General features: G+C 41.2%; 1 protein-coding gene across 3 annotated transcripts in view; it reads right to left on the bottom strand.

Moving 5' to 3' along the window:
• Positions 1 to 933: 933 nt before the first annotated feature.
• Positions 934 to 27,524, bottom strand: part of MAPRE3 (microtubule associated protein RP/EB family member 3) — a 39,399-nt gene continuing 12,808 nt past the window's right edge. The window contains exons 1-7 of one of the 3 annotated variants that reach the window (XM_083360761.1): positions 14,001 to 14,268; positions 13,284 to 13,411; positions 11,339 to 11,484; positions 7,738 to 7,939; positions 4,286 to 4,437; positions 2,191 to 2,343; positions 934 to 2,024 (exon numbers count right to left, since the gene is read on the bottom strand). In XM_083360761.1, coding sequence (XP_083216887.1) covers positions 1,956 to 2,024; positions 2,191 to 2,343; positions 4,286 to 4,437; positions 7,738 to 7,939; positions 11,339 to 11,484; positions 13,284 to 13,411; positions 14,001 to 14,017 — 867 coding nt within the window. In that variant the 5' untranslated portion in view covers positions 14,018 to 14,268 and the 3' untranslated portion in view covers positions 934 to 1,955. Of the gene's footprint in view, positions 2,025 to 2,190; positions 2,344 to 4,285; positions 4,438 to 7,737; positions 7,940 to 11,338; positions 11,485 to 13,283; positions 13,412 to 14,000; positions 14,269 to 27,524 lie in introns of those variants that run through there. The other 2 variants (XM_083360763.1, XM_083360762.1) reach the window with 2 other exon arrangements.

Raw genomic sequence — 27,524 nt, 5'->3', positions numbered from 1 at the left:
AGTGCATTATCTAGCTTATTCTTATGATTCAACTTTTTTTAGGTATTAAATACATCTCCTAATATGGCTTATTCTATGATCATCAGTCTTCAAGCTGTAGCCAGTTTTAATTTCATGATGTTGCAGGTGTCAAAACTATTCTTACAGGCAACAAATTCACATTTGTAAAGGCAGAATACTGTTCAAAAAATATCTAGGCACAGCAAGTCCTAAAGGGTGACTTGATCCAGAATGGGTTTGGAATGGTTTTGCACACACAAAAAATCCCATAATGAATATTATGGGATTACCCATGCCTCCTGTCTATCCTGTGTGAATGTGTGTTTAAATTTCCATCTCATTGGAATACCTTACCCTCCAGAAATAAAGCAGGTGTCCATTCTTCTGGCCATCACAAAGAGTGTTAAGACCTAGTTCTGCCAGTTGATATGAGAGTCAAAGACTGATATGCAACATTGGGGATGGTTGGTGCCCACCTTTTTAACTCTTTAATATTTTAAGACGGACTTTTAAAATTCTGTTTTAAATCTAGAAAAATTACTACAGTATGCAATTATAAAAAAGTACCTGCTGAGCCTGGGAAAATGGGAAGTATAACAGATCACCTCCACCTGGGAAAGAGATTTATGTCTCTTCTCTTCTAATATCCTTCCTTCCTCTCTCCATTTTCTTTCCTTCCTTCCTCTTTGTGTTTCTTCCCTCCCTCCTTAGCAGTCCTCAGCTTCTTGGCTGCCAAAAAGGAAAATCTTCCTACATAAGCAACTAGAAAAGGGCCTGTCAAAGTCAGGGACTGTTGGTCTGCTCAGAATTCCCATATTCACCTGATTCATCACTGGCTTGTTGCTTCAGGACTTGGTGCACTGATATTTTGACAGCAACCATACCAATCCATTCAAGTGGAGATGTCGGTTATGGCACACAGATCAGGACAGATTTTAACCACACAAATTTATTTTAAATAAAATGCAACACAGATGCAGGCTTTGCACACCAGTGTCTGATTGAACAGGCAATGCAAACAGGGAGTGGGTCAAGGCAGAGTCTGTGTGGCAAACATATCCAAACAGCATGAATTAAACCTTGGTAGGGTCAGAATCATAAGTGGAGAGCAAAACGTCTGAGCCCTTCCCACTGGCAGGCTCAATTGTAACCTGTGGTGTTTGCGGAAAATAGAACATTGTTGGGGAAGTTCCCTTCATGCTTCTTTTCCAAACAACAGGGCTGCCATGTTCCAAAATTATCTTCCATAAAATCCCAAAAAGAAAAAGCCACCATCTAGTAAATTCTCTTCTTGGATCTACCTGATATATCAAGTAGAGTGACTGGAAAACTCATATTCTCAGCAGCATTATTAAAATCCCCCCTACCCCCCAAATAAATATTCCAGTCCATTCTCTTCCCCCTCCCCCTGCACCCACCCACTGAGCGAGCTTCTAGTACTGAGCTTGGCCTTTAGGCTCACATGCTCCCAAATTTTCTGAAGCCAGGAGGGGTGCCAGAGCTTGGCTCAGCATGAATATGACAGGCAAAGTGCTAGTGAAATCCAGTACGGAAAAATATACAAAGAATTTGTCTCTCAATATAATACAAGGGATTGCAGCACTCACACCCAAGACAACTGAAATCAATAAATAGGGGTAAATGGGATGGACCAGAAGGAGGAAAAAGAGCCAGGCCACCAATCTAGGCATTCTGCCCCACTACAAGGTATTTACAGTGCTGATCTTCGCCACCTACTGATGCCTATTTTTACCATGTAGTTCTGGGCTTCCTGTGGGCTCTGCACAACATACAGAAACCACTGGGGGCCTCTTGTCGATAGAAAACCTGTTATAATATGTGACTGTGGAGGATGAGGCTGTACAATGCAAAACCTTAAATGTCCATGGTAAGTGAGGAGCATGGGGTGATCTGTCATAGCCAGACAGCGAGAAATCAAGTGTGCTTTCGCATAGCTAATATTCATCCTGATCTTCTGGATGTTGCTCGTCCAGTTCATCATCCTCTGGAGGGGCAAAGCCTTCCTGTAAGAATATAGTAAGAAACAGTGAGATTATCATAACTATATAGCGCGTTCCCTTCTATCCATGCATGCAAGGCACACGGCTCGTGCTGCAGACATCGATAAGCAAGCCCCAAACTCTAACCCCCTGGAAAGAGTGATCAAAGCTGTTCCCATACTGCACTGACCTCTGTAGCATACAGGATGCTTATGATGCCTGAAATGATGGGGCTGTTCTCGCTCTCGTGCTCCTGGCAGATCAGCTCAATGTCCCGCAGTTTGCTAAAGTAGAAGTCACGCTCTTTCTCCAGCCCATCCACTGTCAGTTTCAAATCCATCAACTATTGAAATAAAGACAACCAACAAAATTGAAGAGAAGAATGAGCATAGTAATGACAGCCCTGATATATGTCATTCATAAACTCATGTCCAGCACACCAGGCAAGCGCCCTCTACAGCTGAGAGGTACTCAACCATTGCAGCACTAATGTCTGGGCATAAAGTACTTGTTTAGTGGTGTGTAGAAGCAGCAAGAGCCTTTGGAAGCAATTGCAGTTCCTTGGGGGAGGAGTTTTCTATTCTGAAAGAGAAAAACATTACTCATTTTGTAGACAACAATTTTTCTCCCAAATACTCCCCTCTTAACTACAGCTCAAATTGGAAGAAGATGCTTCCTATTTAACAATTCGGTTTCTGTACCACTCCTTCACTAAAGCAACTGGAAAACTAAAGTGAACTAATACAGCATACTTGTTCATTGATTCTAGAAGCAACTGGACTTCAAAACAGCACTTACACTGTTTTAATAACTCCTATTTTAATTTGGAAATAAAAAATTCCTTAATAGCCAGAGAAAAGGAGTCAAACAAGATTTAAGATAGCATGAATGATGCATTTGGATTTTGACTGAAAAGATTAAGGATTATCCTGGAAGAATAATCTATGCTATAAAAGTTTGCATGGAAGAAACGTGGTGAAATGTCCTGATTATAATATGAGCAAGAAGAATCTGGATTTGGATCACTGGTCAGACACAAATACTAGATTGACTAGAATAGGTTGGGCAGTTTATCATGTTGCAAGAACCTAATCAATTTTTTTTCTGTAACATGAACCTGGACATAATAATAACTATATTTAAATATATTGGATGCCCAGTTGGGCAGCATACCAAACTAGACAAAATATAAAAGGGCTAAAAATATGTCCTAATATGACTGATCTGTTTGGATATAGCATGTTATGTAAACACAGCAAATGTATTACATTAATTCACACTTGGCACGTTGTGGGAGCTCAACCAAAATTTACTGTATGCCAGTTACTATCAATCATGGCTATACAACAGATGTTACAGCCATTTCAAGCTACTGGATAGTTTTGGAATTTTAAATTATAAAATGGCAGCCAGTGGGAAAGGCTCAGATGGACACAAAGTAAACATTGGTGATTTATGTCTTTCTAGAAACCAGTTAGGCAGCAAGATGCCAAAATAGTGGTTTCTGCCAGATCTTTGTACTTCCCTCCATCTAATCTACAGCATAGAGCTGTTGGGAGAACCAACAGTGCAGAATAAGTTGGAGGACCTTCAATTTACCATCAAGCCAAGCCTTTATCTCAGTGTCCTAGACGTGTGTTTATTTAAATAATTTGGCCACCCAACTCCAGTGGACCCTGAGTAGTGTACAAAACTAGAAAAACACAAAAAAGTTAAAAACATAAAATTAGACAGGTAGTCCATAATAAAATAATCTGGTAAACAAAATCAGCAAAACAACACAGGGCCTTAAACAAATCATGAATATCAATCCCAGTCTTGGGATCAAAATCACATTTTCAAAGCTTTACAGAATCCTAGAAGAGAGAATTCCATCTTGATTTCGGCCAGGCCCGGGGGGGGGGAGGGGGGATGGTGCTCCAGAAGTGGCAGATTCAATTCTGCTTCAGAGTAATAGATCCTTCTTCAGAGAGTGAACCAGGATGAATTTCCTGTCATACCTTCTAAGGAAAAAGCAAATCTACTTCCACAACACCCAACACCATAGCAGAGCAAGAGGCAGAACCCCTCCAGCTTGTGACAATATAATAATGAATGCAGGAAAGACCTTTCTAAATATTGGGGTTGCCAAAGGAAGATATTCTATCTATCCATCCATCCATCCATCCATCCATCCATCCATCCATCCATCTATCTATCTATCTATCTATCTATCTATCTATCTATCTATCTATCTATATCTATCCCTCCCTCTCCCCTCTCTCTCCACTACCTTCTTGCCCCACCTGTTGGTTAAGCTCCAGGATCTGGGCATCAGCTTCACTGCCCCCATTCCGAGCCAAAGGAGGATTTTTCCGTACAATATTGCTGGGAGTGATGTTCATTCGAGCTGGATTCTGCATGTTCTTGGGGCCTGTTGGAGAGGTTCTCTGTGGAACTTTATGAAGTAAAGAAAAAAGAAAAAAAGTTTAGTCTATGTCCTTTCATCAACGGGACCCACCCACCATTGCTGAGCCAGGCCAAATGAAAGCCGAAGACATAATGGTTAAGCATATATGCACAGCTGGAGTCCCAGTGCTGTCTGCTGAGACTTCCTGGACACAGAAAGGAGCGGTCAAGATCAGAGTTCTTGTGCTTAAAAGTTCCAGAGAAAGACAAAAGAAGCCAGGCGTTAAACCTTCCTACTTATGAACGCAATTCAAACAAAGGTGGCAGCAGCATAAAGCTACATGCAGCTTTCCCTCAGCCGGTCGCAAAGCCATCCCAGCGTGTGCTGCTGCCCCTCTACAGCAAAGCAAGCAAGCCCAGCTGGGGAAAGACATGCAGAACCAGGAGGTAGCCTTTGGATCCCATTCCCTTCTTAAATAGTCAGCGTGGGCATCCTTATCATTCTATCTGGTGCTTCTAGTCCAGTGTTCCTCAGCCTTGGCAACTTTCGTTTGTGGACTTCAACTCTTTAGAATTCCACAGCCAGCCAAGCTGGATGGGAAATCCTGGGAATTGAAGTCTATGCCTCTGAAAGTTGTCAAGGCCGAGAAACACTGTTTTAGTTCTTTCCTGTGGAAATTTCACTCTGTATGGCTTGCACCAAGAAGCAGACAACTCATCTTCCTCTTGAGCAGAAGGTTCAGTTAGAAGAAAAGTTAACTATTAGAACCCTCATTCTTCTAGGATCCAATCTGAGTCGGGACAAGAGATTTAGTCTTCTGAGCTTTCGGACTTTTCAGACAGCATCATTTTCCTGGGTGTGCAGCTAACAAGTAGGCTGGCTTGGTCGCTCAACAGTGAGAAATTGGTGAAGCGGGCACAGCAGCGCCTGCACTTTCTGCGTCGCATGAAAAAAGCTCCCTTCCCCTGTCCTGACCACTTTCTACAAGGGGACGATTGAGAGGATCCTGACACACAGCATCACTGTCTGGTTTGGAAGCATCCCTGCTTCAGACAGGAAGGCGGTGCAGAGAGTGGTGAGCATGGCCGAAAAGATTTATTGGCAGTTCCCTCCCTCCCAGCCAGGGCGTAGCACAGAAGCGTTGCTTGAACAGGGTCCGTAAGATTATCTGGGACACTACTCATCCTCTTCACAACCTGTTTTCCTTGTTACCTTCTGGGTGGAGGTGGCTTCGTGGTATCCGCAGCAGAACATCCAGATTCAGCCATAGTTTCATTCCATACAGCATTAACCTTGTGAACTCTCAGGCTTCCTCCTTCCGTTATATATTCAAGTTGGACGGTATTTAATATTTTATTGTTATGTATATGTAGGGGTGTGGGTCTATACATATGTTGTATGTAGTATGTTTTAGGTGTGTGTCATGTATGTGTTTCACTTTGAGAGCGGGAAACTGAATTTCATTTTTGATGTGTGCCGTTGTGCCCACAGTAAAAAATGACAATAAAGATTATCTTATCTTTATCTATCTTATCTTGTGCTGGATCCCATCCTCAGGGAACTTCCCTCTACCAGAATGTGTAGTTACTTATGTGGTGCCTGATTGCATGTGGCTTTTTAGTTGTTGATGGGAGTGTTGATGACTGGTGATTAAAATGACTTAATAGCCAGCCATCAACGCCCCAATCAACAACTAAAAAGCCACATGCAACCAGGCACAACATAAATACTACGCATAGAATAACCCAAAACACACATTCTGGTAGAGAGAAGTTGTCTAAGGATGGTCTCTAGCACAAGTCAGAAAGCTCGGAAGACTAAACCTCTGGTTCCGATGACTGACTCAGATTGAATCCTGCAACACTATCCTCGGACACGTATATTTGCCTTCATTCCTCACTGTTCTGCTAAATTCTTTCTAAAACTCTTTTCATTTTTCTTCAGCTGCTTGCTGATACATCAGAATTAGCTTTAGTAGGACATCAAGATGAACAGCCACTCTTGAAATCCAGCAGGAGTTTTAATACTAATGTGGAATGAGTTTTTCTCACTTCTGCTGAAAGCACGGACTCTGATTAAAAATCTAGAAAAACAACACTTCCTAAATAGCTCTACCAGCAAGTATCTTGAAGACAACAAGAGCAGAGCCGGAATGCAGATAGCCAGGTTCAGAACTTTTTTTTTTGGGGGGGGGGTTATATAAAAATGGGAAATCACTTGCCTTTCAGATGCTAATGAACGATAATTTCCAGGAGGCCCAATCAATATGGCCAAGAATGGGGCATGCTAGGAATTACAGGCAGTCCTTGACTTACAACCACAAATGAGCCCAAAATCTGTTGCCAAATGAGACAGTTAAGTGAGTTTTGTCCCATTTTATCACCTTACTTGCCACAGTTGTTCAGTGAATCACTGCGGTTGTTAACTGAATCTTGCTTCTGCAATGATTTTGCTTGTCAAAAGATTGCAAAATATGATCACATGACCCTGGGACACAGCAACCGTCCTAACTATGAGTCAGTTTCTAAGCTAATCTGAATTTTGATCGCGGTGACCATGGGGATGCTGCAACGGTTGTGTGAAAAACGGTCATAGATCACTTTTTTCAATGCGATTGTAACTTTGAATGGTCACTAAACAAACTGTTGTAAGTCAAGTCCCTATCCACGCAATAAAACTCTCATGAGCAAATTATCCTCTTCCAGACTACTAGGAAGATAGAAACAAGATGGCTAACCGGCCAATAATGGAAAGGCCCCCTCAAATAGCTAGCGTTAAAAATTTTGATGTAGGTTCTGTTCACGGTCAGATGAATTTGGATACAGGAGATCTGGATTTATATTACTGACCCCAGGGCCCTACTTAATTAGTAGAGCAGAAGTGAGCCAAAGTAACTCTAAGTAGAATGAATCTTTTGGTCAGATCATAGCTTTCTCCTATTAAGGCAAAGTTTGGCTAGTCCTAGCACCGATTTTCTTTTGAAAAAAAACACATCTACACTCCATTAGCTTGCCTGTTTACACTATTTGCTGAGATGAAAGGTTCCACGGGGCAATGCTGCCAGTCCCCACCAAAATCACATCTATATGCTGGAGTATGTAACTTTCATGGGAACAAGGATGCAGTGTCTTGTTAATTGGTTTGACCCTTGGTCATTTCTACCTTTACTTACTGCCATTCCAAAATCCAGATATTTTCCACTAAGCATACAGCCATCTCTCAAATCAGTAAGGGTTTGGCTCTTCTTCCCTCCCACTGCTACCCAGGAGTTGCCAAGCTGGATGCCAGGAAGCTGAGGTCATGCTAGAGGTGGGATCCAGGGTTCCCAGCTGTCTCTAGCAACATTACCTGCAGTGCCAATGGGTTTCTTGTGTTTGTTGAAGATCTGATCACCTGGGTTTGGAGCGGGTGCCACTTCCTGGCCTTGCCTCGCCAATAATGGATTGTATTCCTTTCCATCATAGTTGGCGTCAAAGAATTTCTTAAACCATTGAATGAACTCAAAGTTATCTTGGAACTTTCCTTTTACCAATCTCTCCACTGGGATGATCTGTAACAGCAAAAGCCCATGAAAAGTAACATTCTTTGTAAAATTAATGTTTTCCTCACTTTTCAATATTTATTCAGTATAACATAACAGATACTCAGTGGGCCTGAGCACTGACAGAACAGTCATTGTGTTGGTAAGAAATCCAACACTGCTTATACCAGTGATTAATTTTAATATAACTTTAAAGTAGGAATTTGCTAGTTATTATAATGTATGCATCTGAGTGGATGTCATAATTGAATTTACCTAATACAAAGCATATTCAAAGTATGCATGTATTATTTTTATTCTAACAAACTGTTCTACTTAAGAGTAGCAGGCTTTGTACATGTGTAGTTCCTACTTTTAGAGACTCTTGTTTCTTGGTCTCCCATGCAACAAACTGAAAAGTCTCCAGTTATAAAGGAACACCATGCATACACTGAAACTCCAGTAGAATAGGTTACTTGTTCTTTTTACCTATTGCTGGAGTGGATATAATTTTCAAATAGATTAATCACAATTTCTCTGTAATATTAATACCATACTTTCTTCAAATTTCTCAGTATATAGACGGGATCACTCAACAGTCAGCAATTGTATGATTTGTTTTAATTATCTACTTTAATTTATTCTGTAATATGTATATTTTACACTATAAGCAGAGTTGAGTTTCATTTAAATAAAAAATGGTTATATTTAGTAAACAAATTAATTAATAAAAAGCTTCAATTTGTAAAAAGCTGCAAAGCATCTCTGTTTAATTTACGGTGCCTTTCCAAACATTCTGCATGATCTTTCACAAACTTATATTAAATGGTTCTATTAGGACTAGCAGTTCTGGGATGCCAAAATCCATATAATCACTAAGTGATAGATAAATCTTTGCAGCCCAGAACTGATAGCTGTGGTTCTGTGTCATTGGAAAAAGGTGTCAAATTAAGATGCCCTGGCTACCTGATTTTCATGAGCTGCACATTTCTTCAAAGACTTAGCAAAAACAGTGAACCTTAGCTGCAGCTCAGATTGTTAATCCTTAAAATTAAAGCAGGTCCAACTACTAGGCCAACTCCATCCCAGAAAATGGCTACCATGGGGAACAGGATACGTGATTACATGGGTTTTAGGTATGATCCAGACAAAGGTATTGATATTCCTAAAAGCTTAATATGCCAGGTTGGGATCCTGAGTCTCATGCCCATTTACTTAGCTAAGTGACCCATATGAACCAAAATTTTGCTTACTAATGGAGTAGCAGGCTTAATTAGTTTGTGGGAATTATAAGCAAAGGATAACTTAATATCCTGGGCAACTATATCAATCAAAATTGGACAGATTTGGTGGTAATCTGCATTACAACATGTGCAGTCTACACCTGCTCACCATCTTATCTTAAAACTTTCTACAGCAAGGCTTTTAATCAATATCCATAATTGTCTTTGTTTTAGATCCATTCTTCCATTTAGAAGCTCTGATGAGAGTTAGATATAATAATATTTTCAGTAGGGAAGTGGTAGGTTGTGTATATGTTTATATGACACTTCTAGAACTATAGTGACTGTCAAGCAACCTCCTTTTTTGCCCCTGCATAGCATATTGTTCCACATAAGGAACAATAACCGGCTAATGTACTAAAATAAGTGTCCCTAGAAGAAACTCTTGTGCCAGCCAAACATAAAGAGGATTGTAACAATGCAACAGATTCAACTGATTCCAGAGCATCAAAGCTCTGGAAGTTCCATGTTGACGTCTATATTCCAAAAGATGAAAAAGTCCCTGCATTATCTGAGCTACATCATTTAATTTGACTGAAAGGAATTGCTACAGAAGGAGGGTATATAAAATATTTACTAGAGCACATATCAATCTCACAGCTGTAGAGGTGGAGCGAACATCATAAGGGCCAAGAATAAAAACAGATTTGGCCTCTACATCTGCTGCTAATAAAGCATGTTTTCAAATCATCCCCTAGATTCTGGCATGTTGACTATAGAAAGTACTGATGATGCTTTCCCTATTCCAGAAGGTATCTTTCTTCCAAGCAAAGATGACAGAGCTTATACCTATCAGTACAAGCTGCAAGTTTCTTAGAATCAGTAGAATCAGCAGAGTAGAGTAGGGGTACCAAACTGCCGGCCCACAGGCCGGATGCATCATAGTGAAACCGTGCCCACCCCTTTGCCGGCAATGGAAAAAAAAAGTCGCAACACGTCACGTGTCACGAGTTTGACACCCCTGGAGCAGAGTAATCTTAGTACTGTTTTGAGAGCCAACAATCTGAGAAAAGATCGGAGATAAATCCAGAAGCACATGAAATTTAAAAAGGTTAATGCAAAATGGAGTTCAAACGCAATAAATTACTGCATAAAGACTAGAGAAAGCTAGTTTAAAGAGATTTTTAGCAGGGTAGCATCTTTTTGTTTTATATCAATGTCTGTAAATCACAATTTGAAGTTGGTAGAATGTATATGGGTGAGCATGTATGGGAAACTGCCGGCCTAATAAAAGAAAAGATGGCAAATGCAACAGACCAGGGGAACAAAACAAAGAGTTCCTCATCAAAAGCCTTGATGGAGTGCCAAATCTTCATGGCTCTTCTCAACAAAAGCAAAGTGAGGACCATCCAGATATTGGGGAGTGAGGACCTCATTCCAGGCACTGTCACAAAGGTGGTCTGCTTCTGGGGTTCTGGGGTTTAATTAAAGAAAGCCAGAGCATGCCAACCTTGCAAGATTGAATTGGCTAGGTAGATACTATGGTAGATAGGCAGTCCCTCAAGTAACCAGGTTTTATGCCTTATAGGGCCTCATGCTGTATTTAACAACCAGCATCTTGAATCACACTCAGAAACAAATTGGCAACAGTGCAGCTCACAAAGCAGAGATGTCATGTGGGCATACCAAAGCATGCCCTTCACTTCTCACATCAATACATTCTGGATCAGTTGAAGCTTAAAGGAAATGTCTCTGACAATACTAATGGTGCAGTCATTTATTTCCTTGAGCAAATATTTTGACAAACAAGGCCAAGATGCCTATTTATTTTATACATTTATATACCATGTGCTCTCAAGCAACAAGCTGGCCCACAGCACTTGGAGACAGAACATTCATTTTCCCTGGAATGCACCAAACTGGCAATTCCTACTTTGGAGGACTGACTTCTAGAAAACTATGGGACACAACTATCTGTTTCTACATGGAACTACAAAAAGATACAGTACATTAGTTACTGCACAAGCCAGCCCAGCCGAAAATTGAACCAAGAGAAGGAAAAGCAACTACAGAAGCCATCCACTCGAGTGGTTTAGTCTATCTAACTATGCAAAGGCAGGTCTATTTTAGCCTGTCGGGAAGCCTCAACCACACACCGATACAAAAAGAAAACTCTTTATCTGCCTGCTGTCTAGCAGAAACCCACCTTGTCCACACCCATCTTCTTGAATGCAGCCTGTAACACCTTGAAGTTGTGTATATATTCATGCTCCAATTTGGCCTGAAACTTCACCTTCCTCAAGTGAATGCAGCCAGGGAATAGCATGTCCATGAACTGGCAATAGGCAGCCCCTGTCAAGGACAGAAAGACACACACAAACTAGTTTCCACCCACACCTGCTGCCTTTTACAACTAGATCAAAACCCTTTCATCTACAACAATTTGGAAATCCCTCTCATTAGATTTTCAACTCCCTTCCTCTTAATTCTAACAAGCACAACTCAGGCTTTTTGAGACCTAGTCAATTTCTTGGGGGCCAGAGAACTGCCTGGCCAGCAAAAATCCCAGAAAATACAAAGACAGAAATTGTTCCAGGTATCAAATAGTGTGAGCTCATAAAGACTATTTTGTGTTTAGCATTTCCAGACTCATGGGCAGTTATGTCTCACATTTTTAAAAATTTCCTTACAAAATGAATAGCTTTAAACTATGGAGAAAAAATGAGTGCGTTATCCAGTGATAGGCAAAGATTCTACCACCTTTCCTATGGGCTCCGGAGTTAATTGAGGAGATAATACAGACCAAAAAGAGTTAGCTAAACTCATGCTGAGAGATGGAAAGAATAATTTTTAACTGCATCCTCATGGAGAGAAATGCACTTTGGAGGTGACAGACACACAAATTTCAAGTATTGCCTGAATTTAATAATACTGTGCATTTTTAGTTATGTAAAAAATAGGTAGTTCAACTTTTCATCCCCTTAAATGCAATCTCTCTCTCAATAAAACATCGCTACCACCCCAATCAAAGTCTACATGTTTTATTGGGGGAGAATTGACTTACATCCATTAGATTTGAGAGTGTAATTATTTGAAGTGCATTGTTCTCTGCTTCACGCATATACTAAAATGCTGGCTAAATTTATGTAAAGGTAAAGATTCCCCCGCACATGCGTGCTAGTCGTTTCCAACTCTAGGGGCCGGTGCTCATCTCCGTTTCAAAGCCGAAGAGCCAGCGCTTGTCCAAGGACGTCTCCGTGGTCATGTGGCCGGCATGACTAGACGCCAAAGGCGCACGGAAGGCTGTTACCTTCCCACCGTAGTGGTCCCTATTTTTCTACTTGCATTTTTACGCGCTTTCAAACTGCTAGGTTGGCAGAAGCTAGGACGAGTAACATGCTAAACTAAGCTAAAATGGGTTTGTGTAGTTTGCATTTCAGTGTGTTATGTGACTGCATCCATTCTTAATGTCTTGTATAAATAAAATTATCCAATTAAACCATATTATGGTTTGTCTGGTTATAGCATGTTACATAGCAATTGTATTTTGTTAACCTAGGAACAGGATTCAGTATCAAGTATCAACCTGAATATTTGTGCTGGACTTTTCTAACATAGTAATGGCAGGTGCCTATATTAGTTTCTTCCCTCAACCTTCAGAGAAATGGCAGCCTGAGCCCACCTAATGGGGCTCCTGAGCTGAGCTAACAACAAATTCGATATTAAAAAAGACGTGACCTGCCTGATATGTAGGTTTGTAGTTATTTTTAAATTTTCTTGTTAGTGGATGTTTGTTGTATGTCATATAATGTGCATTTATATATTCTCTGGTGTGAGCTTTCATTCTCAGGAAGGTTTCCAAATGCAAAACTTGCTGCAAAACTACAGACTAACACTAGAAGGGGGCAACCCCCCACTACCCTCCAACATTTTAATTACTTCTTTGCTGCCATTTGGAGGTCATCCAGTTTTTTTTGCACCTCAGATCTGCAAAAATATACAAGAGGTATTGCAACAGGCTATAAGCTCAATAAATAAATCAATCCTGCTCTTCTCTACCAGGGAACATTTAAACTATTATGAACTTGGTTCCAATGAAAGAGTTTTCCAATAAAATGTTTTTCTAAAGAGTTTCTTTACTGTCACAGTACCTGAGCAAAGCTGCTCAATCTTGGTGTAGCTGAGTTGTAGAGAGTCATTGACCCATGCTAGCATGTCATGACGACTCAAGTTCTCACTAGTCACAGACGTGGAATGCACATTGACGGCCATGCCCCAACTGTAAAAAGAAGAGAAAGAAAGAGTTAATTCGTCACAAATTACCAGGGAGCCAAAACTAAAACCCTAAGCTTTGCCAAAAAGACAAGCATAGTCCTTTAAATGCATTAATTTGAAATGTGTCTCGGCACTAGTCTCTGAGCTGCTTACATAAGCAAACAAAGAAGTAAGGCAAGGAAAAATAAGCGGCTAGAAGTCTTCCCATCCATATTAAGTCACTGAAATATTGATCCTAAGGGAAAGTTAGAAGAAGTTACTTGCAGGTCATTTCACAGCCTTATTTCCTGGCTATACCAGTAACATTTAACAATCAACCAGAGAAAGAGATATAGTCAGTTGGAGATTAGTGTGAAAAGGATCACATCAAGATTCAGAAGCATCATTTTAAGTGCTGTAGAGACAAGCCAGGTTTTTTTTACTACATGTAAAACCAGATAAAATAAAACAGAAAGATCACAGCAGTGGATCCCAGAACATGCCATATGGAAATCAGAACACATAACCACTAAAGGAGAATGTGTATCTACAAAGACTGTAGCAATCACCACTAACACCTCTGATTTAGTGCAAGTTCTGCTCATCAGACTTACACTTGACCATTGAACATGAGAAGGCTTCTACTCCTCTGCTTTTCATAAAGGAAGCTGCTTCTGTAGATTTGCAAACAACTGCAGATGCATCCCACGGAGTCACACACCCTGGGCCAGCATTGCCCAGTTTTTGTTTGCACACATTAATTGTGCCACTAGAAGGCACTAGTGTGTACTATGCTGGTCTGCTGGTCACAGGGTATGTATGAATACAATGAGGCTGAAGAGTCCACAGTTGTTCTTTGAGATCAAATGTAAGGCATGTTTAGGCTGTCCTGCAGAGTGAAGTAGTAATAGCAGTTAATATTTAGTGGCTAGAAAAACACAGAGGTATATTATTACAGGTGAAATATCACCCTCCGCCCACTTAATCCCTCTCGAGATTGGCTCAAGAAAACCTATTTATTCACCTATACAGAGGTTCTTACCAGGCCTACCTCCAACCACCATGTAGTTTGAGCAAGACTAGTCTAGGAAAGTGACAGCAAATTCCTGGGTGTGTCATAAAGCCTTCCACCTGTTTAGCCAATCAAATGGCAGAACTGACATCTCACTACTAAACACTCAAAATAGCAAACAAGTTTCTCTTCATTCTGGAATAGTAAAATAAAATAAAATAAAATCCTAGGAATGGATGTCCATTTCATTAACTGACGTCTTGAAAACTGAATGTTAAATCTCACAGTAAGGTGGAATTCTCGCTTGCCATTTCATATTCCCAATTTCCAAGATTAAATGGAAATATTTCTCCAAACTTACAGCCAATGCTTTTTTTGTTAAAAAAAAGAAAGGCGCTGGAACTCACGCACAGCTCCAGCTCCAGTCAAAAGCCCTTTACGGAGCAGGGGGGGAGGGGGGAGAGAGAAGAAACCACTTTAGGGAGCTTCTGAGGCGCAGATCACGTGAGCAGCGTCAGCTGACAGACACCACTGCCGTGGCTTTTGAGAGGGCGCTTGCTCAGAGCCGGCATGTCTTCTGCTACCTCATCGTCCTCTGCCTCTGATGACACAGAGGCTTCCTCCGGAGCCAGAGTGACCAAGACAGCGGCGGCACTGCTGCTTTGGGAGCGCACCTGGTTCCTCGAAGAGATTTGCTCCAGGAGCCAGTCCTGGTCCCTGGTGGCCAACACCGGGGTGAGGACAGGAGCCCCATGAACCAAGGCAGAGAAGAGGGTCTGCCTTCAGGGCCGTGGAAGTGTTTCCAGGTCGACCTTCAATGCCCCTGATTTCCCCGGCAGCTTCCTTTCACCCAGCCAGAGCTTTACAGATAGTCTTCGAATTATGAGTGTAATGGAGCCTGCCCATTCCACTCGTAACTCGGAAAACTCATAGAGTGAATCTCGTTCCTTTAGCAAGATTACTCTCTTCCTCGTTAAAATGCACGCGGCTCGTTAAGTAAACATGAGGTATCTCAGGGTGGGGAAGGCCATGGAGGGCCTATTGATGGAACAGGCTCCTCAGGCCTCCCCGACCCACTAAGATACTTCATGCTTCCCCCTCCCTTCCTGCCACGCGGGACTCACCTGGAAAAGGTCTGTCTCCTCTCTGCCACGGTTCCTGCTGCTGCTCTGATCTGAGGCCAGGGGACGCGTCCACAGCTCCCCGCGGACCGATCCAGGTTCCAGAGGCCTGGAAAAGACCTCTGCCGCCCAGATCCATGGCCGAAAAGCGATTTTCCGGCACCCCAGTGGCCCGATCCAGGCTCCAGAGGACTGGAAAAGTCCTCTGGAGCTCAGATTTATGGCCGTGGAATGATTTTGTGGGGCCCCCCACGGCCCGATTTCTGTTCTAAACCCTGGCCTCAGATCAGAGCGGCAGCAGGAACAGCAGCAGAGAGGAGACAGACCTTTTCCAGGTGAGTCCTGTCCGGCAGAAAGGGAGGGGGAAGCATGAGAGCATTAAGTGAACGCTCGTAACTCGGGGATTACCTGTACTCGCGCTGGCAGCTTAGAAGGAGCCAGTTCTTCCATTCAAAAAAAGGTGCCGGAACACTGTTCCGTGCATTCTATGACAAAAAAAGCACTGCTTACAGCAGACTAAACATTACTGGTATCTTGGCTGTGCCCCAGTAGAAACAGCTGTCCATTTGCAGCTACTCCACAAGTCATGCAGGATAAATAAATGCTGCTTGATCTCATTCCAAGCTTCTCCAGAGGCACCATTTCTGTTCTAAACCAAGTTGGCAAAATTGGCAAAAACACCCCATCACCTGCAAAAAAGGAAAAAAAAATGGTCCTTATATCTTGGGGAGCATGGGATCTGAATTTCAGTCATGGGTAACAAGTTTAGGCCTAGGGGGCACAGAATGCTTGGCCAAAAACTACTTACCCAAATGCCCCCGGGCAGAGCCTCGTTATATTACAACTTTCGTTCTAATCCCTTCCCTATGTTCACAGGTCAGCTGTAGGCTGCTGGCTTTCCACCATCCTTAGCAGTAACAAGCAATGATCTGGTTCCCCACAAATAGCTTATAGCAGCAGAGAAAAACAGCAACTTCTTTCCTGGATGACAGCTAATCACATTTTTCTAGCAGCTCTTTTGTTACCACAGTTTATTTTTTTAGCCTAAGTTCTTCCCAGAACACAACTGTTTCTATAACCATTCTTGGACAGATATCCGTCACCAAACCTTGAAGGAAGGAGGGGATTTATTAGAAGGATAATGCACTTTATTTTTTACATGATAAAAAAACCAAAAACATGATGTCATGAAAGGTTGATCCCTGTTACCGTTTTGGGAATAGTTCAACAAATATTCTCACACTTTCATGCAGCAAGAGAAATTGACCTCAGCATGTTTGTTTACGGGGAATATAAGATAGAGACAACTCTCATAGGAGTACTAATGATATTAGGATAAACATCCAAACAGTTTTCAAAAAAATAATAATACTGAAACCATATTGTTATGACTCAAAAGAAGTGTTTGCTGTTTTTGCATCTGGTCAAACACCAAGTGTGGTGGAGCAGCATTTAGCACACATAGTATTCTCACTACTCAGTGGCCGAAGAAACTCAACTCCCACTGGGAAGGTTGAGAGTTCAACCCTAGTAGCAGCAGATGCTCCCCTCCTAGGACACAAAGAAAAAATATCAGCTGCGAATTCCACGAACTCCACCTGGTGTCAAGAAGGACATCTAAAGCAACAAAAGATATGAGTGCAAGGCACTGACAGCACTTGAAATCTGTAGTCAATTGCTTTAGGCCCATGCAAAACCCCTCTGTCCAGCATGGACCAGTGGCAATCTATAAGATACATTTGATCTTCTACCCAACACTTTAAGCAACATCATAAAGAAGGAAAACCTGTTTCTTTTTAATATACTAACGAATTTCTTAAAACCTTTCTTGCTTCTATATACCTTCACTAATTGACTGATTTTGTCAATTCTTAGCAACCATGTAAACAGACCTTCTCTACGCTTAAATTAATTCATACATTCGTTCATTCATACATTTTTTTTCTTTAAAATTCTCACTTTCCTTTTTAATGATCTCATCAATTTCATCCAATCACAACTGGCATACCCACTCTCACTTTACATTACAGTTGGCAAAAACAAATTTGTATACATTGCCATTTTCATTTATTTTGACAAAGTCATTTCTCAAAGCAGATATGAACTTTTCTGTCCACCACTTTTCCACCAATGTTTCTATTTCTTAAATGTGTTCTATCAAATTATATAAATGTATCTACTTGCTGCACTTTGTCATTTATAAATCGCAATCAGTTATTCCCATAAAACATAAATATCTTGGTTGCTGTTACAATACTTTCCAGATCCATACTCACTGTTGCAATATTCAATCAATCTAATATTCATTGCAAATCATTCAGGTTTTCAGCCAGCTAAATGACATTGTCACTGCAAAAAAGAACATATCCATTTATATCCCCCACCCATATATATCTCTAACAACACCACAAATATTCCTCATAAATTAGGAGAGGGGTTGCACAGAGTTGCACATAATATTCTAAATATCCTGCTTAGAGGTGTATCTAAATATAAAGATATGATGAACGCTCTGCTTTATTTTTTAAAATCTCATCATAGGTAGAACTATCCTATGATAGTAGAGGGCCCTGAAATTGTGTTTGGATTTATTGTAGATTGGGCAAACACCAAGCTGGCTTGCAATGAAAGAAAGCCACTGGCTAAGTCCACAGTACATACCTACTATCACCATGCTTTAAGAGTTCACTCTAGAAAGGATGTCATATAACCTAAAGACATGACAATCATTTTCACGCATCTGATGGTTGACATAGATGAAGGGACGCAAATGAAAGCAGAATAGAGACAAAAGAATGTCTGATGAAAATAAATTTAGAACTATTTGTAATCTTGCAGTACTGTAATTATATACTGTGTGATCTGAACTTCCTCTGTATCCTCTCAGTACATTAACAAATTATGATTGAACTAAAATATACCTAACAATATACAATATCTTAATGTTATCGAACATACTGAGTCAATATTGACTCAGTCAATATTTTCTTTATTGAAAAAGGTGGGTGAAGCCTATGATAATCTTGGGGTGAGGGTGGAGTAAACTGAATAAAAGAGGTAGCAATCAGGTGTGAATTTAAGATAGTTTCATTGATCAGTCAGGTTCTTCTAGGGTGCTTAAAAACAGCAGAGATATATCTCTTTCTGACAGTAGTTTTCAGCAGCTGGAATTTGGCAGCATCAGCCGAATAATATATCAGGTGAAACAAACTACAGTGATTCATAATTTCAACCCAAGCTTTTCCACAGTAGAAGAATAAAAGGGGGGGGGGGTCACTAAGGGTTAACTACCTGTACTACAATATATACCAGGGGTCTTCAGTCCTTTTATGACTTGTGGGCTTCAACTCTCAGAATTCCTCAGCCAGCGTGCCTGGTTGGGAGTTGAAGTCCATAAATCATAAAAGGGCCAAGTCTGAAGACCCCTGATATAAACAATTCCTGGGAGTCATTCTCTAGCCTGCAAAAGGCTTACTGTACTTCCACAGAATGCCATTATGTAGAAAGAAAACACAGTATCACTTTCACATAGCCTAACTATTATTTCCTGGTTAAACAGATTCAGTACAATGACATAAAACATCCTAAGTCTGGTAAAATACAGGCGATTGTTAAAAGAAAATAGGAGGAGGAAGCATTAAGTACAAGAGGTCCTTGGTGTTCTTTAACCTTGGTTGTTTTCTTGCAGATGTTTCATTACCCAAACCAATTCAAGCACAGATGATGTTACCTAGTTTGGAAAATGTAACATTTGCAAGAAAATAACCAAGCTCAGAGAGCACCAAGGACCCCTCATTTCAACCTGAGCTACAAATATTCTCCTTCATTAGTATTAAGTATGTTCACTGCCTTGACTTATTTGTAAAAATAATACAGACAGGATACAAATAAATAAATAATATGCAAAAGTATCCCTATATGTTCACATATGCCCTAAATTATATTAGATACAGTCCAGGATTTTCACTTGTGCATGCCCCACTAAAATGGGATGGGGGGCAACTTAGAAAAGTACTTTGTAAGAGGTTCTCTATCAACTATTGCATGTGTAAGAAACTTCCTTTCAATTTTGTCTTCTGCTCTTGGCAACGAAAGTCTACCATTCAACCTTGACTTATTGTACTGAGCGCAAGGGGGGAAAATCAAATTCATGAATACTATTTTCTTGAGCAATTTAACAGTTTAAATCAGGGGTATCAAACTGCTGGCCCACAGGCTGGATGCATCATAGCGAAACCCCAGCCACCCCATTGCCGGCAATGGCAAAAAAGTCACAATATGTCACGACACGACGCATGACGTTACGAGTTTAACACCCCTGGTTTAAATAGTTACAAGTTATACCGAACGAACCACATAGCATACAAGCTTAAGAACATTACAAGTATTGTAGGCAGTTGCACAGTCTTTTAGGTCCTAATGGGAAGTATTATAAACTGACACAGCTGCTTGGCTCAGCTTTTTTCATGTGAAAGGTGGTGGCTTACTCTGGAATATGTTACAGATGAGACTATTTTGGAACCTGAGCAAAATATTCAGGCATAGTTTGGCAGTCCTTTAGGATAATAGCACAATCTTTCAAAACAGAAGAAAGGAAGCACATTGCTAAGCACAATGATTTGTGCTTAGAGTGTAAGCCGCCCTGAGTCTTCGGAGAAGGGCGGGATATAAATGGGATTAAAATAAAATAAATAAATAAATAAAGTGCTTTCCATCTTTTCCTTTGTGTGTATATGTACATATATACATGCAGACAAACACATGGGAACGCTACATGCTTAAAAAAAGCAGATTTTGACAGGAACTTTTAGAGATGCTACTATACAAAGGACTGTACTGCTCCAACACTGGATGTTTTTACAAAAAGACTGGACAACCATTTGTCAGAAATGGTATGGGGTTTCCTGCCTGAGCACTGCCTTGGACTGGAAGACCTCCAAGATCCCTTCCAACTGTTATTCTATTCTGTAATGAAGAGAAAGAGGAAAGATTGGGGATTGTGGATGAAATGCATTTAATTATTTACATAAATTGGCAAAAGTAAATATGTTGATAATAACAATACAACTAGTCTTTACTTAACGGCTGGTTGCATAATGATTACAGGTAGTCCTTGACTTACAACAGTTTAATAATAATAATAATAATAATAATAATAATAATAATAATAATAATAATAATAATAATAATAATAAGAAGAAGAAGAAGAAGAAGAAGAAGAAGAAGAAGAAGAAGAAGAAGAAGAAGAAGAAGAAGAAGTAGTTGGAAGGGACCTTGGAGGTCATCTAGTCCAACCCCCTGCTCAGGCAGGAAACCTTATACCATTTCAGGCAAATGGCTGTCCAGTATCTTCTTAAAAACCTCCAGTGTTGGAGCATTCACCACCTCTGGAGGCAGGTTGTTCCACTGGTTAATTGTTCTAACTGTCAGGAAGTTTCTCCTTAGTTCTAGGTTACTTCTCTCCTTGGTTAGTTTCCATCCATTGCTTCTTGTCCTGCTTTCAGGTGCTTTGGAGAATAGCTTGGCTCCCTCTTCTTTGTGGCAGCCCCTGAGATATTGGATCACTGCTATCATGTCACCCCTCACCCTTCTCTTCATTAAACTACACATACCCAATTCCAGCAACCGTTCCCTATATGTTTTAGCCTCCAGCCCCCTAATCATCTTTGTTGCTCTTCTCTGTACCCTTTCTAGAGTCTCGACATCTTTTTTACATTGTGGTGACCAAAACTGGATGCAGTATTCCAGGTGTGGCCTTACCAAAGCATTGTAAAGTGGTATTAGTACTTCACTTGATCTTGATTCTATCCTTCTGTTAATGCAGCCTAGCAATGTGTTGGCTTTTTGGCAGCTGCAGCACACTGCTGGCTCATATTGAGGTGATTGTCTACTAGGACAATCATTTAGTGACTGTTCAAAATTACAGCGGCACTGAAAAAATGTGACTTATGACCATTTTTCGCACTTATTACCATTGTGGCATCCCCATTAAAATTCAGATGCTTGGCATCTGAGTCATATTTAGGAACATTGCAGTGTCCCGGGGTCATGTGATCACCTTTTGCGATCTTCTGACAAGCAAAGTCAATACGGAAGCCAGATTCACTTAACAACCATGTTACTAATGTAATAACTGCAGTGATTCACTTAACAATACTGGCAATAAAGGTCGTAAAATGGGGCAAAAATAACTTAACAAATGTCTCACTTAACAACAGAAATTTGGGATGAACACTTCCTGTATTTGAAGTTATGGCCTCAGAAAAAGTGCTTTACAGGCTGTAAAACACTTCTCACCATCACAACCTGTTGCCCACCCACCCGGTGGTCGTGTGATCATGATCAGGTTGCTTGGAAATTTGTGTGCATTTACAACCAATTGCCAAATGCCCTGTGATCATGTGATCATCTCTTTACTTTCTCTGCCAGCCTCCCCAAAAAGTCAATGGAAAAGCAGCAGGGTTGCAAGCTGCTGCTCCCTGCCAAGAGTACTTCCCTCCCTCATCTCTGGTGGCTGGCAGAAAGAGCTCCTGCCTATGCATGCCTGCCTGGATCTCTGCAACCAAAATCCAAGCAATCAAAGACATGTTATTCCAAAATACTCCCTTATTTCATGGTATTCGTGTAAGAAGTAAAACCTATAACATATCTCTATCAAAAGCTCAAGAAGAATTTTAAACTGAACATTTTGGAAATTTCGGACACTAAGTTGATGTTGAATTTAATTACGGCAGCGAGACTTTTAGTAGCGCAATATTGGAAGAAGGAAGAACTGCCGACTATAGAAGAATGGACTTTAAAAGTTTCCAACTTGGTGGAAATGGCAAAGATCTCAGCGTATTTGAAAGACCAATCGCAACAGAGATACATTGTGGAGTGGAGAAGATGGATTGATTATATCCAGAATAAATATGGGACTAAAAAGTTTCATTTAGCATTTGAATAAGTAGCGGATATAATGTATAACTAGCTTGTAGTCATTTATTAAGAGTTAAAGTGCGATAGAACTTAATATTTTATAGCTGTTTGCATATTTTAGATTATGTTTGTTTGTATTTTTATACCCTGTATTTTGCTCTGGGAAGTTGGGGAGGGGGGAGGGGAGGGGAGGGTTGGGGGGGTTGGGGAGAGGGGAGGGGGGTTGTATTTAAAAATGTATTGTAAAACTTTTCAATAAAAAAAAACATTTTGGAAATTTCCAGTAATGCCCCATCAATTACTTCATCTCTTTTAAAATGTTTAAAAAGTATCAACAGACTTAAGGTAAAGTTGGTTTAACTAAAAATGCATTTAAAAGATATTGGACACTCCCAAAAATGTACTTCAAAGGACAGACATCAGATTTTCTCTGTTGGAGAAGTAAAAATTTGGGGTTTCACTGACACATGTGATATGGAATTTAAAAAGAGATAAAAACAATTTTCTTAAGATAAAAAATAGAAAGGACAATTAGAATGCATCCATTAAAATATATAATTTTTATTGAAAGTTTTTACATAAAAATATATGCAACCTTCAAAATAACATACAAATTAAATGTTTATTACAGCATGTTTTCATAGTTATGAAATCAATATCTTAGATGCCCCTTCCCTCTGTTATGAAGCATTTAAAAATTACTGGACTACTTACTAACAAGTTGGACATTATTAATTTTTACAAATTCTCTAAAACCAGTAGCAGTGCCAAAACAGCAACATCTTCTGAAAATCATAGACTAGGCAAAGATGCTGTAAAGAGGCTCTTTGTAAGAATTATTTTTCACACTGATAAAAGAATTAGCAGTTACCTAAATAACAAACAGATGTATACTGTTCCTCTTTCACAAAGGAATCCAGACTATAAGAAGCAAAGTCTGATACTATTTAAAAACTAACACCTGTGCTGGATTATGAAAATTTTAAACCTTATATTACATTAAAACCCATTAATCTGCTATGTACTGCAGTGGAGATGTTAGGATGTCTGACTTTGGAGGTCCAAATGCAAATCTTCTCAGCCCTGGAAGCTCACTGAGTGATTCTGGACCATTCACATTACCCCTAGCCTGTGCTACTTCACAGTATTATTGCAGGTAGTCCTTGACGTATGACCACAATTGAGCCCAAAATTTCCATTGCTAAGTGAGTTTTGACCCATTTTATGACCTTTCTTGCCATAGTTATTAAGTGATTCACTGCAGTTAAGTTAGTAACATGACTGTTAATCTGCGTTGCCCATTGATTTTGCTAGTTAGGAGGTCACGAAGGGGGCTCACATCACCTGGGACACAGCCACCATCACAAATATGAATTAGTTGCCAAGCATCTAAATTTTGATCATGTGACACTCATTAAATGAACTGTTCATTTCAAGGACTACCTATATTATGAGGGGAAACTGGAGAAGGGAGCGCTGAATATGACATCTCAAACCCCTGAAAGAAAGACACAAGTATAATGTTTACATCAATCATTTATTCATTTTTTAACTTGGAAATTTAATTAACGATTGAATGCACCTTGTCCAATAATGCTACTCTAGACGGGTTGAAGATGAGCTTGGTGCTTGTTTGTCCTGGACAGCTGCAGGCATTGCTATAACTGGAATTTTGCCACTATTATTCCCAGCTGTGGACTCACATCAGAATTGCTGTAGTTCCCATTCCCTCATTCTCTCTCTCCTATTAAAAGCAAAGGGGAGGCCTAGTTCATCACATCAATTTCCTTTGTGAAAACCAAGCAGAAAAGTTCTGTCAAGAGAGAAGGTAAAGTATTACTTCTTTTTGGAGAATAGAAGAGGCCTGCTTTCACCTAGCAGCAATGTAAAAATTTCAGGGGAAAGCTTCTACAAAATCTTTCTGCGATACAGAAGGATTAGTGCTTGGTTCCTAAACAGCTTCCCAGATTATTTTACTTATGGGAATATCATACCCCATAAGAGACTCTAGCCTGCTACCTTCCCCCTCAAACACAAGTACATACACACAAACGTACGTATGCAAAACTATATCTCCATTTTATTTCTCTAGCCACCCATCTCAATATGTAATTTTATACATAATTGGGAAGTATAGGTAGTCCTCGATTTATAACACTTCGTTTAGTGACTGTTCAAGATTACAATGGCACTGAAAAAAGTGACTTGTGACCATTTTCACACTTATGACCATTGCAGCATCCCCATGGTCACATGATTTACATTCAGATGCTTTACAACTGGTTCATATTTATGACGGTTGCAGTGTGCCGGAGTCATGTGAACATCTTTTTCAACCTTCTGACAAGCAATGTCAATGGGGAAGCCAGTTACTGTATTACTAATTTAACAAGTGCAGTGATTCACTAAACAAATGTATTTATTTATTTATTTTATTGGATTTATATACCGCCCTTTCCCGAATGACTCAGGGGGGTTTACAGGGTATTTAAAACAAAGATCGATACAAAAGTTAAAAACAATTTAAAAAGATTAAATCAATCCCTGAAAAAAAATAAAAACCCCAATTAAAATTAAAATTCTCAGCCTAGGCCAGAGAGCTTGAAGAGCCAGGTCTTCAGGTCCCGGCGAAATGAACGGAGGTCAGGGGCAGTCCTAAGCTCCACGGGCAGCTGGTTCCAGAGGGCAGGCGCACCCACTGAGAAGGCTCTTCCCCCTGGGTGTTATCCGCCGGCAATCTTTTACCGGCGGCACCCTGAGAAGACCCCCCCTGTGGGAGCGCACTGGACGAAGGGAACCTGATGCTGGCAGCAGGTGTTCCCTGAGATAACCTGGACCCAAGCCATTTAGGGCTTTATAGGTCATCACCAGCACCTTGAATCTCACCCGGAGGGCAACCGGGAGCCAATGCAGCTCGCGGAGTACAGGTGTTACATGGGAGTATCGGGAAACCCCCATCACAACTCGCGCAGCCGCATTCTGCACCAGCTGAAGCCTCCGAGTGGTCTCAAGGGCAGCCCCATGTAGAGAGCGTTGCAGTAGTCTAAACGGGAGGTCACGAGCGCATGAGTGACTGTGCGTAGGGCATCTCGGTCCAGATAGGGTCGCAACTGGCGCACCAGGCGAACCTGGGCAAAAGCCCCCCTGGTCACGGCTCCTATATGGTCTTCAAAATTGAGTCGTGAATCCAGGAGGACGCCCAAGTTGCGAGCCCTGTCAACGGGGGTAACACCTCACCCCCCCATCGTTAGAGATGGACTAGTCTGGTTGACCCGAGATGCCGATATGCACAGCCACTCAGTCTTGGCGGGATTGAGACGAAGCCTGTTTCTCCCCATCCAGACCTGGACCGCCTCCAGGCACTGGGACATCACGGCGAGGGCATCACTGGGTTGGTTCGGGGTGGAAAGAAAAAGTTGGGTATCATCAGCGTACTGATGATACCCCACCCCGAAACCACGAATGATCTCGCCCAGCGGCTTCATATAGATGTTGAACAGGAGAGGCGAGAGAACCGACCCCTGAGGGACTCCACAAATGAGAGGCCTCGGGGCGGATCTCTGCCCTCCCGTCAACACCGACTGCGAGCGGCCCAGGAGATAGGAGAACCACCGTAAAACGGTGCCTCCCACTCCCAACCCCGAGACGCCGCAGCAGGATACCATGGTCGATGGTATCAAAAGCCGCTGAGAGATCTAATAGGACCAGGACAGAGGAGCAACCCCTGTCCCTAGCCCTCCAGAGATCATTCACCAGCATGACCAATGCCGTCTCCGTGCTGTATCCGGGCCTGAAACCCGATTGGTACGGGTCCAGATAATCAGTTTCCTCCAGGAACAGAGGAAGCTGATGCGCCACCACACTCTCAACAACCTTCGCCAAAAAGCGAAGGTTGGAGACTGGACGATAGTTATTTAAAACAGCCGGGTCCAAGGCAGGCTTCTTGAGGAGGGGTCTCACCACCGCCTCCTTCAAGGCGGCAGGGAAGACACCCTCCTTCAAAGAAGCAGTTATTACTGCATGGAACCAGCCTCGTGTCCCCTCCCGGGCCGCATAAGCTAGCCAGGAGAGGGGCACGGATCCAACAAACAAACAAATAATAATAATAATAATAATAATAATAATAATAATAATAATAATAATAATAATAATAATAATAAGTTGGAAGGGACCTTGGAGGTCATCTAGTCCAACCCCCTGCTCAGGCAGGAAACCCTATACCATTTCAGGCAAATGGCTGTCCAGTCTCTTCTTAAAAACCTCCAGTGTTGGAGCATTCACCACTTCTGGAGGCAGGTTGTTCCACTGGTTAATTGTTCTAACTGTCAGGAAGTTTCTCCTTAGTTCTAGGTTGCTTCTCTCCTTGACTAGTTTCCATCCGTTGCTTCTTGTCCTGCCTTCAGGTGCTTTGGAGAATAGCTTGGCTCCCGCTTCTTTGTGGCAGCCCCTGAGACATTGGAACACTGCTATAATGTCACCCCTGGAGTAGATTCTATTCCATAGAGGTTTCTTAACAAATTTGTCTCTAGAATTTTGTTTTTGTTGCAACAACTTGGAAAAAGACATACCATCAGTCCAGATCTCAGGCACCCATTGGTTTAGAGCTAGATGCCACTGAATGGCATCTATTAGCATGGCTTTCCCCTAGCTTTGTCTTCCACTACTAATCCAGTATAGTAATACATCACAAAAGCAAGAGAATGCTGGGTGCCACACAACAGAGGCTTTTCAGTTAGCATGTTCCAAGCCACTCACACAGTTACTATGTTCCTTCCCACTCAACAATGGTGAAATTTTTCTTACTGGTCAGCAGTCACATAATTTGCTTAGTCCTGCTTATGCAACTCCCAAGACAGGAAACATTCAAAAGGGTGGCACAAAACAGGAAATGCATTCTAATAAAGGAAACCAAACAGAATTTGGCAGCATGCCAGGAGTCAGTCTCATGGGGGAGGCCAGGCACCACTACAGTTATTCCAATAAAAGGCTCATGAAGGGGAACAGGACAATAGCAGCTTTAGAAGAAAGACTATAGCCTTCAATCACTTTCTCTATAGATTTCCCCAGCCGTTTTCCAGATAATAATG

Source organism: Vipera ursinii (genome assembly GCF_947247035.1).
Source record: "Vipera ursinii genome assembly, chromosome: 1".
NCBI lineage: Eukaryota > Metazoa > Chordata > Lepidosauria > Squamata > Viperidae > Vipera > Vipera ursinii.
Note: the sequence above shows the minus strand (reverse complement) of the source record. Positions and strands in the feature narration are given on the sequence as shown.